Below are 16,584 nucleotides of genomic sequence, written 5' to 3'. Positions count from 1 at the left end.
ACTGAAAGGTAAAATCATGTTTGTGTCTTCTGTTCTCATTGTTCCCTGAAGCCTTCTGGCATCTGGGCATTCTGTTTTGTTTTGTTTAATTTTCCCAGAGTATGATCTCTTAGCTCTTCTCAACTTCCTGTTTTCCAGTTCTGACTGTTAAGGGATGCACCGAGGTAAGAAGGTTAGCAGACTCAATAGAAAGACATGTAGTCACACACCTTACCAGAATCAAACACAAAGAATATTCAGTCATCTCCTGTGGAGGATGCTGGCCACAACAGTTTATAATTGCCATCATCTGCAATACATTTATATACTGAAACATAAGCAAAGCTCTGAAGAGCTCTCCCAGGGCATATGATGGCTTTGCATATCTTTAGATAAGCATATAGGGGAATACTGCCTGTGTTGGTCCTGTCTGCAGGCTGCATGACAGCACTGACTTGATGGGAAAGCAAAGTTGAAAGACTTGCAAGTTCTTTGGTCTGCTTTAGGTATTTGTGTATGTCTCTTTTCAGAGGCAGCCTGAATACAGTCCATATTGGCAGTGTTCTCAGTCTGCTCCATCTCAACTCTGTGATAGTCAGTGCTGTGCCTCAGAGACCTCGACAGAATTTTCAAGGCACCTTCATCTATTGGGTTCATTTGCTATCTGAGAGTACATGACATACATGAGTAGAACTGACAGGGCCTGAAAGAACAACTTATGCTTTGGTGAGGTACCACCGTACCATATGCTGTAATAGTTCGCATTTCTCTGCAGCATACAGAGCCTCCAGAAGTATGTAAAACCTTTCTCTGAACCAGGATGGTTCAGGTTCTTATGCCCTTTGTAGTTTTTTTTATGTACTGATTTCATTAGCATTAATTTCAGTTATTTTACAGGTAGCTGTTTTTATGACACCCGGCTGTACTAATTGTCCTTTTGCGTAGTCCATCTGTCTAGTTAAATATTAATCTCTACATATCTTAAACAAGTTTTTGTCTATTCACTTCCATAGAATTTGCATATTGTTTATTTTAACAGCATGATAAATAGAAAAATGAAGTGAAATAACAGAAAGTTAAATAAGGCACTCTAGGTGCCCAGTTTGGTGCCTGTGTGGATGATAATATACACAATAGGGATAGACAGAGCATGTTGTGTCTTTCACATATTTCTCTTTTGAGGGGTGTTAAAGATGGCTGGATGGCTTGTGGCTTGTTGCAGTTGTAGCGCTCTGTCACCATTCATCGGTTGTTGCCTACCTTCCTTCTTTCCCTATTTTATAAAAATAGAAGAATAATCCTAACATATTCTAGGATAGAAGGGAACAGATCAAATAATCTGTATTCTCCAGTCTTCTACAGCTGTCTTTCATGGTGATAAAGGTCATTCTTCAGGAAGGGAGAAGAGCAAAGTTATCCAAGTATCCTTGAGAAGACTGAAAGGTGTCCAGTTTTTGTGATAGGAAGTAAACTAACATAAACTCAAATTGTCAATACAGAGACATGTATTCTTTACTTATTCTGAATTACCATTTCCATTCACATTATTTTGTCATTGCTTCTAGCACTGTTATTCACTTGTGTGCTTCTCAAAGTGGCAGGTAAGTGCTGAGCAATCACAAACCTATGCCTGCTTGGACGAATTGGTTACTTGAGCTGTTTCCTTTCACTCTGTTCATATACCTCTAGAAAATTGGTTCTTGATTTCTACTCACATCAGTGACAGCTTCCAAAAGCAACACAGAAGTTATCTACCAGCTTTGCTCCAATGTCCGTCTTATAATATGGAAAAGTTCCAACAAAAATTTTTAAGCTAATAGTCTCATTCTAATGAATATCATGGTGATTTCACAGCTTTGCAATGAATGTTAGGTAGTCCTGAAGAACTTCAGGGAGCTGCAGTGAATCTCATCTCTTCAGGAGTTACATGTTTCTCTGAGAGTCACATAGCCAGTGTCAAAAAAAAAAAAAAAAGGAGTGAGACTGGTAATGAGAGGAACTTCCACCAAAATACCAATTTTTGCTGCAGAAATCCTTCAGATGTTACAGGAATTAAGTAACAGTAGGGTAATCTATACACTACCCACATGAACTCTAGCAGTGTATAAAAACAATTTATGGGGAAAAGTATTTATCTCATCTGTGGCTTGGTAGAACGTGGATATTCCCCTGCTTTCTCTGTGTAGAATTTTTTCAGATGTGTTATTGGATTTTTTTTCTGCTAAGCTTTTTATTTATGTCTGTTGTGCACAGAATTTTAAAAGAAAAAGCATTTATTTTTGTTCACCTACTGAACTGCTTGCTCTGAGTGTAGGTCCTCACATCACAGAATCACAGAATCTCATACTTAATACTCTTGTTAATAAACTATGAAGGGACTCCTTGTGACTGAAAGAGATTCAAGCTTTACTTAAAATCTCTGAATAGTTATATGGATGAAGCCAAATTAAATAGCAAAATAAGGCTGTGTTGCTTGTGTAAATTATAAATAAAATAAAAAGTACTTAGATAAATATACAAATTTTGTCTTCACTGCCACAGCTTGAAAAACAACAGTTAAATTGATCATTATATTTTGAAACAATTTTACCAAACATGGGCTTCAAGGAGGTTGTTTTGGCAAAAATTTAAATTCAAGATTAAACTGATCTTACATGCTTCTTATGGAGCAGATGGGCTGAAAGAGCTTTGAGAAGCTTATTTCTTTCTCAACTTAAGCTAGAGACCAGAAATATCCCAACATGGGAAATAAATGTTAGACGAGAAGCAAATACGTAAACCCAAATAGATGGGTTGTTCCCTAATGAACATAGCAGCTTTATTGCAATAGCTCTGTCATCCACTATTCAGTTGGGTACGTCAATATTTACAGCGTGCTTAAAAGTTACCTTCCTCCTCCTACAGCATACCAATCCACGCTTTAAAGAATGTTCCATTTTTCACAAGAACGTGTTGACATATTATGGAAGAGGATGGGAGTGGGATGGAAGCTTGTGGTTGGCAGGAGGGCCTGGCTTCTTTAGTATAAGCATTGGGTTTTTAAAACATGTGAAAGGGAGAGGAGCGTGTGAGAAAGAAGTAGGGGATAAAGAGTCTTTGGGGGAGTATCTCTGACAAATATGATTTGCATGTAGGAATATCTGCCCCATGCTAGCAAGAAGGAAAGATGATTCTATTCTCTCCGATTTTAGTGATTTAAAAGAGCAATTCAAATAACAGCTTGAAGCTTTGAAAAGACTACAGAAAAATAAATAGCCTATCTACTGTCCTTTTCATGTAATTGTCTGCACAGATCTCTGGTGCTAAATTACCTTTGACCTGAGTTATTTACCTCATTATTGTTCAGGAGAGAGAATTTTTCCTAAAGCTTCTGCTTTTGCAGCTTTTACCCTATCAAAGAACACTGAAAGGTCTCTCAAACAGCCTGCAAATCATTTGTTATGCAAAGGAAGTAGTCAGCTCTTCCTCTTTTCACCAATCCACTTTGTTGATTCAGAGAAGCAGTCTTAATCTAAATGGTGGGTGTCAGGAGGATGGGGCATCCCTTTTTTCCGTTGTACCTAGCAACAGGACAAGGGGTAATGGGATGAAGCTGGAACACAAAAAGTTCTATTTCAACATAAGAAAAAACTATTTCACTGTGAGGATGAGGGAGCAGTGGCACAGGCTGCCCAGGGAGAGTGTGGAGTCTCCTTCCTTCGAGGTCTTCAAGTCCTGCCTGGACATGTTCCTATACGACCTGATCTAGGTGGACCTGCTTCTGCAGGGGGATTGAACTAGATGGTTTCTAAAAGTCCCTCCCAACCCCTACCATTCTATGATTAATCTAAATTGGTCTTGGTTTTAGGCTAGCAATACCAATCAACTTGTTTATCAGACCATTTTCCCATATCTGCTTTTCCATAGCTCTTGCAATCTATCTGCAGAAGTGATCAGATGGTCCTTTGCAGCTGAAGCAGATTCTCAATAAAGCAAGTGCAAAACCTGCTCCATTAATATGCTAGCTGCAGCTGCTAAATGAAAGCAATATCTTCCTTCAAAGCAATTAAATATACCTGTACATTCAGAAGTACCTCCTGGTCCTGCTTCCATGTACTGCTGATAAGTAGTTTCCACTGTTGACAATGCTTCTAATATAGCCTGGGAGTTCTGGATCAATGGTCCTGTGGTCATGTCACATTTTCTTACTCTAAAATTTTTACACAGGTTTAGTTGTGTACTGTTTCCCACTGATAATCAATTATGCATTAGTGCATTGATTTAACATTGAAGTTATACATTAGTGATGGAAAAGATTTACAGAGTGAAGTATGTAATCCTTTTATGGTATAAATGTCTGATTTATTTTGACTTGACTATTTTTGTATTCTTGATCACTTCCTGGGGTAAAACATCGTAGGCCCTTTCTGTACTTTCATTTGACAACTTATGTGAAGCTGCTCAATTTTAGAGCAATTGAATGTGGTTTAGGATAAACAGCATGGACATACTTACATGAAAGTGTCAATTTTAAAAGCAGGTGACTGGTGTGAAAGTGCCAACTTAGGAAAAACTGAAATGAATATTGAAAGTCCACATCTCCACAGAGATGGTGTGGGAGTTTATCTGCTGTAATATTCCCCAACTGTAATAACAACAACAAATATAAATGGACTTTTGTAAATTCCAGAATGATGTATCTCTTGAAAGCTGCATAGGTGCTGAAGTTGAGCCAGATGAAATCTGACACCCTTTATTTCTGCTTGATTACTGTCACAATATTAGATGCATAAAAATGAGCTAAAGTACTAATTAATGTTTCTTAGAGATCCAGATTACATATTGGGTCATGTGTAGGCCTTTTAGTTCTGAAAAATTGGCACAGATTGGTTAAGACTGATTACTTATTTTAAAAGGTGAAAATTAGCATGAGGAAGTTCCATAAAAGTTTTTAGCAAGAGGTGCATAGCTTATGTTATGGTTGTGACTAGAGGTGCTATTCTGCACTTATTCAAACTACTTGCCAGCTCCCAGCATGACCATATTTTTGGTTTGTTTATTCTGGCATAAGAAATAAGTGGAGTAATGCAATGACACAGCTTGTGCCAGATGATACATGAGAAATCAAATCCTATATACATGTTCATGTGACCATGTGTCTGTAGTTGTGTGTGTGACTGTGCCAAGAGGAGGCACTGTAGCTGTACATGCTGCTGCCAGGTGCATTCAGAACTTGAGATGAATAATGTGACTTGGAGGTGTACTATCCAAAATAATGAAGGCATAAACTCATAGTGGGATCCTATTGGTCCCTGAAATGGAAAAGCATGTAGGAACATACATTATACTTAAAACAGACTGTATTTCTTCAGTTGTTGTCATCTTGCACACAGATTGATATGAGTATATAGTTCCACATTCAAGAGTGTCAGCTGCACTGTCAGGAAGTGTTTCCCTAATTCTGAACAGAGGAATAATAATGTGGCATTACACCATTATGTTTTCTGAGAGAAATTCTGGAGTAGACAGCTGAGTTAGTATGACATTTGGTGAAGATTAGAATTAAGTGAGGTTTGTAAATGTAAATTATTACTGTCTTTTTTTTTTTTTCCATTGTGAGAGGGAAGTTAGAAAGAGATTTCATTACTATGATGAATGTCATGTGAAAAGCAAGTGGTATCTGATGGTGATGTTGGGATGGATTCTACATTATGTAGGTAGCTCGGTAGTACATTTTAATGTTGTGCTGTACTAAATGCTTCAAATTGCAGCACTGGTTACAATCTAACCTTTGGAAAAAGATGTATTGCTTTCTGACTTTGTACATAAATATCCATGTCTGAAGCAAAACCAGAAGATATATTTCTTTTTCTAGTTGATATTCAGCATGATGCCAACAGTGTTGTCAGTGATAGTTACAGTAATTTTGCACTTCAGTAATTTTCTTGGTTACAACATCTCATTCCCTCTACTGGAAAAGCTTTGTGGAAATGGTTCCTTGTAGATACAGAACTGAAAGAAAATAATTTTGATGGTGATAGCCAATCAATAGTCAAGATACAAAGAATTTAATCCTTTTGAATCTGTAGCTTGTCTGACTGGGGCTGTTCTTCACAGGAGTAAATTGGCACAAAAGTGTAGAAAGTATCACAGAGACTGTTTCTAAGCAGCTGGAAGCAGATATTAAATTTAACTGTGTTTCTTCAGGTCATGAGTTCCCACATGGAACTTCAGGATTGAATTTGAGGTTAACTAGCCTCGTGTCAAGAGTTACAGAATACCATCCAGTCAGACCTGACATGATTGTTTCAGGCAGGCTTATCAATCCTACTTCCATTGTGACTCTCCCCAGTCCTCCCTTTCTATCAAGGATCTAAGAGCCTTAGTTTCAAGAAAGAAAAGAGTTAGTACAGAATATGTTATACTGCTTTCATCTTTTATGCAGGCCAACCAAGTTTTTTTACTTGGCATTTTTGTTCGACTAATGACTGTAGCCAGGGACTGGGAAAGTGAGTACTAGTGCCCTCCTGGGAACACTTTTTAATGAGATTTCCAGAGCAGTTTATGCAGATTCCATGAAGTTGGAGAAGCACTGAGATCTGAACACTGAACTTCCTTGGAGTTCCTCATTTCAATTAAAAAATTCCAGGTGGGAAGTATTGATTAACATGCTACAGCTGACATCATTCTCCATTAAAAAAGACTGTGTGTCATGGCCATAGACCCAACCAGCTTTCCTTCATGGTGGCTGAGGAGTTACCCAGATGTTGTTACCAATGCCAAGGTGGCCAGCACTAACTCGATGTGGTGTGTGGGGTCATCAGGAGCTGATAATAGTGACCCAGTGGAGAGGCAACTTGATTTCTGTTCCAGGCTGCATTTTTGATGCTCATTCATCAGGCTGCTTTTATGAGGCATTTGTGTATGTTTTTTCCTGCCAGAGGATATTTTACTGAGAAATCAGGAGCAAAATGAAAATAGAGATTAAACCTAATTTGTTTGGAATATGCATTCTAATTCAATAACCCTGAATTCCTTTCCTCTCAATATTCACCTATTCTGTAGTGAATTTGAATAGACTTCTATGTTTATTTCTGAATTAGGAGCTCTTAGCATTTAACAAAATTGTTGCTTAGCAATTCTACATAGCTAGCTAAACATTCAAGTTCAAATGGAATTGACTCTCCCCTTGCAGTTTTTCTTAGAGCAATGATTTAAAAATGTCTCAAGTGATCCCTGCCCGTGGGAGTCAAGAGACAGTAGAAAATATTTTTTGTTGTTGTTTTTTTACCATTTTAGCAGAAATTTAGTATGCCCCCTTTATTTTTTTATGTATCCCCCTCAAATTAATTTCTTAATCTAGTTTATTAGAGACTCTTACTACTCAGTAAGAAATTGCACTGGACATTTCCTGAGTTACAGTACTATGAACCATGTGTTTCCTGTCCCATTGCATGAAATCCTGAGGAGCCGTAGGGAAAACTGTTTCAAGAAGATGGGCAAGCAAATTGGCACTGAGAGAAAAAATCCTTCCTCATCTAAGAAAGGAAACTAGTACAGTCTCTATTTCTGCCTCCCAAAATGGGTCACCCAAATTGTAGTGCGATTGATTGGATGGAATGTGTTGAAGTATATTTTCTGGTAATTTAGTTGAGCTTCTCTGGAAAGCTCTTAGGTGGTATTTCCCTTTCCTGTCCTAGGAGGAGGAGGAGAAGCCGGAATGAAGAAGTGACCAATGCATGCTGGAAACCAGCTGTAGTATGTTCATGTTGCAAGGAGGGAATTTAACCAAAAGGTCTGGGTTTTTAATGAGGACAGATTTGTTTAGATTCCCTATTATGAACCCAGTGAGGGTGAAACTATGATATATGTGAGATGAGGAGAGAAATTTTGGAGGGACTTTTTTGTGGGCTTTCTCATTCTCTTTTTTTTCCTCCTAAGTGTTACTTGTATAATTAATATTTGGTTTTGCTACTATTGAGTTGCTTGATTTGTGGCCCAGTCATAAATGGTCTGGAAGTAGTTTATAAAATGGATTTTTTGTTCATAGATTTTTTTTGTTGACTGGTATGCATTCTGCCAGTTTTTGTTTTGCATGACAGTCAACTATCTGTTCACAGATGGTCTGAAAAACTATGCATTTGGCTCTTTGCAATTATCACCTCCTTTCCATTTAACCTTTACTCCTATGATCATTAAAAAATCTGAGCAATTCTGCAGACTGTTTCCTGTAGCTTGTATAAAAAGCCCAGACCAACTCAAGGAAAAAGTTCTTAAATTTTTTTGTGTGGTTTTCTGATTCTACTTGTACATCGTCAAAGGCCAAGAGACAAAGGTGAACACAGCAAACATACACCGCTGACTACAGATTCAAAGAAAACCAGCTGCAGTAATACTGTTCTTGTCTTTAGTCATGGAATATAATTCAAACATTACTGCAGTAAGAAAAAAGTGTCTAAGATACACTAAAACAGTAAAAATTACAATTGGTAAGATAGGCTGCTCAAAAAGGCTTTTATTCTTAGTCAGTTGTTCCCTTTATTCTTTTATATCAAATAAGTCACAGGAAAAAATTCTGCTGTCATATTGCATGTTTGTCATGATACTCTGCAATCTGTAAACACAATTTGGCAACAACAGTCTTTGAAATTCAGGATCCATTGTTTTCTAGAGTAATATCTGTATGTTGAGGCAAAAGATTGGGATGGGCTCTGCCTAACACTTCACTGGAAAAATTGGACTGGGAGGTTACACGTACATGCACACACATACTCACACTTGTGTGCAAATAGGATTTTGAAGATGTATGCAGGTACATCAGAATTTAGCATTAGGTTTTGGTGATGACATGAACTCCTTGATGGCTCTGTTTTGCTGTGGGTAAAGAAGAGAAGAATAGAATACTGTTGGGAAGTTAGGGAAGTTACTGACACAGTTGTGGAAAATGCATCCTACAAAGTTTGGTGGTCTAAAGGTCCTGATACTTCCTGTGTTGTTATAACGTATGTAAATGCCAATGCACATGTTGGGTTTTTTTCTCTCTTTAGTAGACAAGTAAACAGTGCTATTTTGTCTGAAATAATGTATTTATTTATCCTAATGTGTCAAAAATAAAAAAGCAATCTTACTTCTGAAGTTTACTAGGAAAAAAATAAATACAGGTTCCTTGGTGTTTGTTACTTCTGAGATCACTTACAGATTTTTAATAACAACTTGTGTAACTTGTAACTATTAATATGTTTTCAGTCCTTAGAAGTGTTTAAAAATTTTCTTCTGAGACTCAGATATGGTCCCCTAAAATAATATTTCTACTATATGCTGAGAGTGTGTGACAGTTATACCTGGAGCATTAACCCTGTTTGTAAGGGATTTTAAAGGATAAATTTTCAAATTCAATGAGTTTTTTTAGTTTAAAGGAATATTTTTATTGTTTGTCATACTTGTGTTTTAACCATATCATCTTAGAGATTATTATAATTTTCAGAACAACCTTAATTTTCTTAATTATTAGGAGTTAGAATAGTTGCTTGATCTTAACCATATTCTTTATCCACTTGCCTTTTTTTTCCCATACATTAACCTAAAATTATTTCACTGGGCTGATAGATTTTTAGACTTCTGTATTTAGTTCAAGTTTATAGCATAATCATGATGTAACTGCTTTGTCTCAATGTTGTGTTCTTTATTTTTTAATGATTAGAAAAAGCCTTTCTAAAGCAAGAGTAATTTAAAAACAGTTTATCAACCTTTCCCTTAAATATTTTGCAGAAATTAAACACATTCTCTGTAGCTCTTTCTGCGTTACACTATTGTACATCAGCTGGTGCATGTGGATCTATGGGATTTACCTTACTAAGACTATAATCCCTTGACTTGATTTGATAGTTAGATTTTACTTGTGGTGAGGCTTTAGGCAGAAGAATCAAATACATACTTGGAATTATTTCTGACGTGAGTGGATACAACAGGGATTTTCAGTGGCATATTTCTTAGAATAAAATTATTTCATATGTCTCAAAGACCAGTGAAAGTGAAATTAAAAACCTGAAATGCGTTGGACACTTGATTTCTTCTGCTTTTTAATAATTGCTTCTTCTGATGCCGTATGGGTTTATAAACCTTTGTGAAAAAAACTCAGATCCTGAGACTCATTCCCATATGGAATGATTAAATATGCCTCTCTCTTAAACTGAGGTGGTCCAAAGATCGTGGCTAGTCTTGAGAGCTTTTACTTTCAAGCCTCAGATTGCTCATATGACCTGATCCATCACAAATCCAAATGTGCATATTTGATAATTACAAAAAAAAACCAAACCCAAAGAACTATATTATTAATCAAATATGCTATTCTGTATACTGTAAGTGGGAGTTCATCTTTATGCTTCTTTTCATCTCTGTTAATGTGTTCATTTCCAGCTCTGCCATTCTTCAGCTGGCTAGTGTATTGCAACTTGATATCATAATTAAATAAATAAAAAGGAGAGCAGAATCATTGGCAGTTTAGATTTGTAATCATTATTAGGCTACTCGATTTCAGCAAATTTCTCTGAAAAATGTGTTAAACCCAATTACTTGCTTGAGAATGTGTGAGCAATAATAAAGGTTATCTTCAAATACTCATGCAAATTTTTGGGTACGTCAAGGAAAAATTTCTGTAGTTGGTGGAGGGGGTGGAGCCGTTTGTTGCATGATACTGGGAAGGCCATTTCTTTTTGTGCAGCATATATTGGAGACACTTTTTCATATTTTAATCTATTTACTCTGTTAAAAGCCCAGGGTTTGTACTTGTTCTTTATCCTGATCAGAAAGTAACACTGATGTTTGCCAAGCCAAAGCTTTCAGGATTTCAGCCAGGCTGAATCCTGTAACTGGCCTAGAACTCATGAGTGTATTTATCAGAATAAAGAAAAAGCCCAACCAGACAGTGACATTTTTTAAAAATGATTTGTCATCTGGCTCATGAACCATGAATGTTCACCTTCCCCCTCACTGACACTCTGTGAGTTTTGCTGTGACCTCCTCAAGAACTGAAGTGCAATTTTCTGCTGTGTTAGGTGCTAACACAACTTCAGTGCATGATTCCAGAATATTTCAGTGAAACCGACACATTAAATCTTTTTCTGAAATGCAATCTTTTGCTTAGAAATACACCAGAAACTTCTTGAAGTCACTTTTCCTAACTTGGGACAGCTTACTGATAAATCTTTTAAACCGAAAACAATTTTTGCATAAATAAATCCTTAAAAATAGATGTATCGTCAAAAGTTTTGAGAGAGTAATCACTACTGTCAGGAGTCATGTGCTGCAGAAAAACAAAATGCAGAGAATAGTTACTGGAACTAGACAGAGATTCTGATATGTTAAGTGAAATAGAAAAACAAATGTGCATAATTTAATTTCTTTAACCTTTAAAGTACAGAACTTCATAGAATCATAGAATGATAGAATAGTAGGGCTGGAAGGGACCTTTAGAGATCATCTAGTCCAACCCCTTAATGTGACTTCGTGTAATACAATGAACTTAATGTAATACAAATGTTCCTCTAAGGTGAGGTGGATTTTAAAGAGGAAATAATGTAGGTTGCTGATAGATTCAGGTTCATTCAGTAGAAAAAGAAAAAAGTGGGACAAGATTTTGCTATAGGGACTTGTTAGTAACTTAAAGAGTCTATTCTCTGTCTTGCACTGGCTTATGAAGGGATCTTTGGATCTAGTCCAGAGTACAGCAATTCCAAAGGTGGAAAACACTGAAACATCCTACCTGGAGGCATTGATAGCCTGTGGTTTATGAGATAGATAATAACATCTACTATAGAAAATTACTTTAGACTTTCACATAAGAATAGGTATCTATGTACAAGGTATTGTCATAATTTAATCTTCTTCTGCACATCTTATTCAGCACCTTTGTTTTTTTACTAGTTGGTGACAGTGGAAACTGTAACAGTACTAGTTTTGATTATAACACACATAAAAACATCTGAAGGTGAAACGGAATGAATTTTGCATAACATAATCTGAAAACAAGTACATGAACAAAGTGATTAAATTATATCGAAAGAAATAATTTACTGAAAGTAACAATTCTGGCAGGTTAACATTGTGTTTGACAGCTTGTGGTAAATGTTCTGCATCACTGTTATGTGAAGAAACTATTTGTGGAAGTGATATATATTAATCTGAACAGATACTGGGAAAAAAACGTTGCTTGAAAGTGACATTCACAGAATCAGCTGCCCACTAAGATGATTAATGATTAGAAATACAGCTGATTTCTAATGTAGAAAGATTGCTTCCTCCAGGAGAGAAACAGATATTCACCTTGGAGGGTTGTGGATTATTTTACCATGGGGTCTTGATATGGGCAGTTCCATCAAGACACCTAATAAAATATTGGAAAGGTTGGCATCCTGCCAGATAAGAGCTTTAACCTGTCTCCTCTCCTGGAACCACAGTGAGGATGAACTTCTAAGAAATTGTGCCTACTTTCATTCTGGCTTAAGTGTAATCTGTGTAGTTAGCCCCTAAATTTCTCAGTGCCAAGGATAAAACACAATGGGAAAGACTGCTTCAAAATTACGTTTTTTAAAGAGTTGTTCTCCCAAGTATTTGTTTCTGAATATCAAGCTGACACATTAGTTTAAAATAGAATTGGCAGTGTTGATCTATGTTCAACTTTACATTCACAGAGTCTTCTGATAAACAGATAAATATCCCCAATTAGATGGGGAGGCAAATTGGGAGATTAAAAATTAAAACTCAAGGGTTGAGAAAAGAACAGTTTACTAACTAAAATGAAATATAATAACAACAAGGATAATAATATTTTATTATAATTGTAACAGTAATGAAAATAGAGAAAAAAGTCCAAAACCAAAACAGGGCAAAAAAACCCCAAATGATGCCCAATTACAAAACCAAGTGATGCCCAATGCAGTTGCTCACCACCTGCTGACCAATGCTTGAGCAGCGATCTGCCTCTCACCACTGCCAGCTCCTCAATGTTTAGTACTGGGTGTGATGTACTATGGTATGGAATATCCATTTCAGATCAGCTGTCCTGGCCATGCTCCCTCCCAGCTTCTTGCACATATGAAGCCCACTCACTGACAGGGCAGGGTGAGGGGCAGAAAAAGCCTTGATGCTGTGCAAGCATTGCTCAGCAATAACCAAAACATCCCTTTGTTATCAACATTCTTTTCAGTGTAAACCCAAAATGTATCCCTTTACCAGCTATCCTAGCTGAAACTGGGACACCAGTGTACAGAGAATAGTGGGTATTCTGCTCCATTCCATTTCCACAAGAAAATGTAATAAACCGTGATTTTCTTCAAAATAAATCTGCAAATGTTGGACAATGAATGTTCCTTCTTTTGATTTTTGTATTTCATTTGTTTCTATAAAGAACAATAAATTATAAATGTCCTATGAAGAAAGAAGGAAACATATCCTGGCTTTCTGACTTGTTCAGTGTTTAAAAGTAAGGAAAAAATGAGTTACAGATTTACAGTTTTAATTTATTTTGCTGATTTGGTTGTTCATTTGAAGTCTTGTCCCTAAAGGTGTGCGACGAATCACCCACTTGAAGTGAAATTCACCTGTGCATCTATGTTCAGCTAAGTTCTTTTCTTACAAAAGCAGAGGTCTTCATTTATATATTCAAGATATCAACATTAAGTACTGACTGTGGATCTGAGTGAACATGTTGCTTAGGCTCTGCAGCAAGCTAATTACTCCTTTAAAAATTGATGAAATTCTAAGGACCATAGAAGTTTGCTGAAACGATCCCTGGAGGTTTTCCTTTTTTATTTCTTACTCTTTTTATTCTTTTTGCAGCTAGCTGAAACCGGTCTCTGTAGGCTTCCTTCTGTTTTCATTCCAGCTGACTGAAACTTCTTTTCCTTAATGGTACTTTTATAAGGAGTCCACTGCTTCAGTATATAATTTGCATTGCAACTTTCATTGCTGCAGTTAAGTGCCTAATTGAACAGTTTATAATGTCTATGCCTAATGGCTTCTGCAAGAGGTTAACTGTGAAAGGCATAAAAAAATTAACACACAAAATATAGCCTGTTACCTTTACTGAGTAAACCCTCAGAGAGTTTGTTTATTATTTATAGGCAGTGAAACTCCTGGAGATGTTTTACTGTGAAGCTTCCTTTGATACTGAATCTTAGAGGTCAACTACAGTGTAATATGCCGTAGTTTAAAAAACTTCCTTGAAATGTAAGCACAGAAAATACATTTGGAGTTTGGAGTCCAGCCTGCAGTAAAAGAAGTAAGACTGCAGTTCAGCTTTTCTTTTACTGCTTATCTTTCCAATGTCTGCAATTTTTTTTGCCTTTAATTAAAATAGAACACAACTAATACTGTCCTCTAAGAATACTTCCAATGCATTTCTCACACAATAAATAGAAATTGAATCTACCTTTACTATTTATGATAATACATGCACTTTTGGAAGGCTTTTATGCCAAAACAATAGTAAAGTACTAGTCATATGGAAAGGTGTTTCCAGTTGTTCCCTGCACTCTGCATCAAGTGAAATGGAAAGCAATGAAGTGTAAAATCAAATCTAACAGAAACTTAGAAAAATGTAAACTTCTTAAATGTATTTTCAAATTTGCAAATATTTTGGGAGGTTTAATGTAATAGTTTTATTATTCTTAAAATGGTGTAATCATTGTTTTACGATGCGGATTGTATTTATGATAGAGCTACAGCAGAAAGAGAAGAGAAAGAGGCAATAATGTGAATGTAGAAAGAAACTTCATTTAAGCTTTTAAAACTATTTATAAGTAGATATTGCTGACTGCAAAAAAGAAACCTTATCTTTACAAAATATTTGGAGAAATACTCCAATTGGCAAATCTTTGTTTTCAGTCATCTGGGGTTGTAAGTGTGTTTTCTGTATACCTCCTACTTTCTTGTCAACTCTGATTAAAAACAAATAGCTTATGTGAACAGTCTCTGTTGTCTAGTAGAGCCTGTACAATATTGACCTTATGCAAGAATATTTCTTGTGTTGACCTTCTTCTCCTTTGTGTTTAAGTTATTATCATCCCCTATTTCTTTACCACTTCTCAAATTGACCTTTTTCTCCTTCCTAAATCATACTCACTTGTCTTTTGTAATGTTCTTGATTACGAGACCTGTGCATTTTTGGTCCAGTTCTGCTTTTTACTGTTATTTTATTCCATAGTGAAGGAATATTTTGGTGATAATAACACAGGCAAATATTCTCCAAAGAGGAGTCTGTATTATTTATGATGGTCAAGGCTATATTCTACCGATCCAGCAGAATTTCAGCAGTCTAAATGGTAATTTTTGAAAGTCTATATAGGCATATTTCCTTCTATTACGCATAACTGGTTTATGAGCTTTCAGTTTTCAGAGTTATTCATACTGCATTTGAATTTTTGCTACCTCCATTAACTTTAATCTGTGATTTTTTCCACACAGGATTTAACAATTCAGAACGCATATGCGACAAAGAGTTCATAATACGAAGAGCAGCCACAAATCGTGTCCTAAATGTCTTGCGCCACTGGGTCTCCAAGCATTCTCAGGTATTCTTCCACTGCATCCTTCTCCTGTGCATCTGTATTACATCTATGTTTTCCCTACAAAATATCTTCAGGCAGTTCAGCAGTATGGTGTTGTGGAGGTCAAACAGCTTGAAAAGTCAGTGCTATAAAGGTAATATGGAATATTAGCTTATACACTGTTAAGCAAGTGAAGGATCCTTCATCTAGCCTTGCAAAGCTCTCCTGAAACTGTCCAGTTACATCATTATTCCTGGTAGCATTGTGTACAAGTGCTTCACTGTTGCAATGTATGTTGAAATAAATAATAAACAGGTTAAATTATTCTTTCAGGTTGTCAGCATTCACGCTACAGATAGCATGGTTCTGTTACTTTGACTGTGATAAAATACCTGTGTTAGCATACAGATACTTGTTTATTTGTTGTGAGTCACGTATAGCAAGAGTCATCAGTCCTTCACATTGATTCCTCTGCACCCTTGAAAGGACTTCGGGTCTGATACGTAATCATAAAACCCTATTGACAGAGGAGAGGAAAAAAGAAATCTGAGTAACTGAGTAGAACTTCATAGATAGAAATATCCTCTAAGCTGCTAGGTGAGACAAATGTTGGAAGATTTCAGCATGCACATAGAAATCTACCATGAAAATTATTGAAAGAAACAAAGGAAGGGAAGAGAGAAAGAGGGATACAGAGAAAGAAGAAAGGATGGAAGAAAGGAAAGAAAGAAGGAGGGAGGGAAAGAGAAAGACTGAGAGCACTTGGGAAGAAAATTAGAGGTTTTTTGTATGCCTTGGATAGGTGGTACTTCCCAGCAGTTATAGAGCGCTTTGTCACTACGTGCTAATAATGAAAAACACTTGATCTAAAAAGAATTTATTGCACAGCTAACTGCAGCAATTTCAAACTGTCCTATGTCAAACTCAGTTCCCTTTTTTCCATGTAATGGGTTTAATTTTCATAGAAGCTAAGTTTGCTAGACAATGAAGTCAGTAAGAAATGCCTAAGTGTGAAAATTGGTGGTGGTTGAAAAGCTGAACAGCCTAGAAGAGATTAACAAAACCTCTCTTGGTGTCATGA

The 16,584-nt window shown here is 36.4% G+C and overlaps 1 protein-coding gene across 3 annotated transcripts in view; it reads left to right on the top strand.

Moving 5' to 3' along the window:
- RASGRF2 (Ras protein specific guanine nucleotide releasing factor 2) overlaps window positions 1-16,584 on the top strand; it is a 142,705-nt gene that overhangs the window by 95,614 nt on the left and 30,507 nt on the right. For all 3 annotated transcript variants that reach the window (XM_062017545.1, XM_062017544.1, XM_062017546.1), the window contains one exon: window positions 15,421-15,527. In XM_062017545.1, coding sequence (XP_061873529.1) covers window positions 15,421-15,527 — 107 coding nt within the window. The remainder of the gene's footprint in view (window positions 1-15,420; window positions 15,528-16,584) is intronic.

This window comes from Colius striatus, chromosome Z (genome assembly GCF_028858725.1).
Source record: "Colius striatus isolate bColStr4 chromosome Z, bColStr4.1.hap1, whole genome shotgun sequence".
In the NCBI taxonomy this organism is placed as follows: domain Eukaryota; kingdom Metazoa; phylum Chordata; class Aves; order Coliiformes; family Coliidae; genus Colius; species Colius striatus.
The sequence above is the reverse complement of the archived record's forward strand: the minus strand, read 5'-3'. Positions and strand labels throughout refer to the sequence as shown.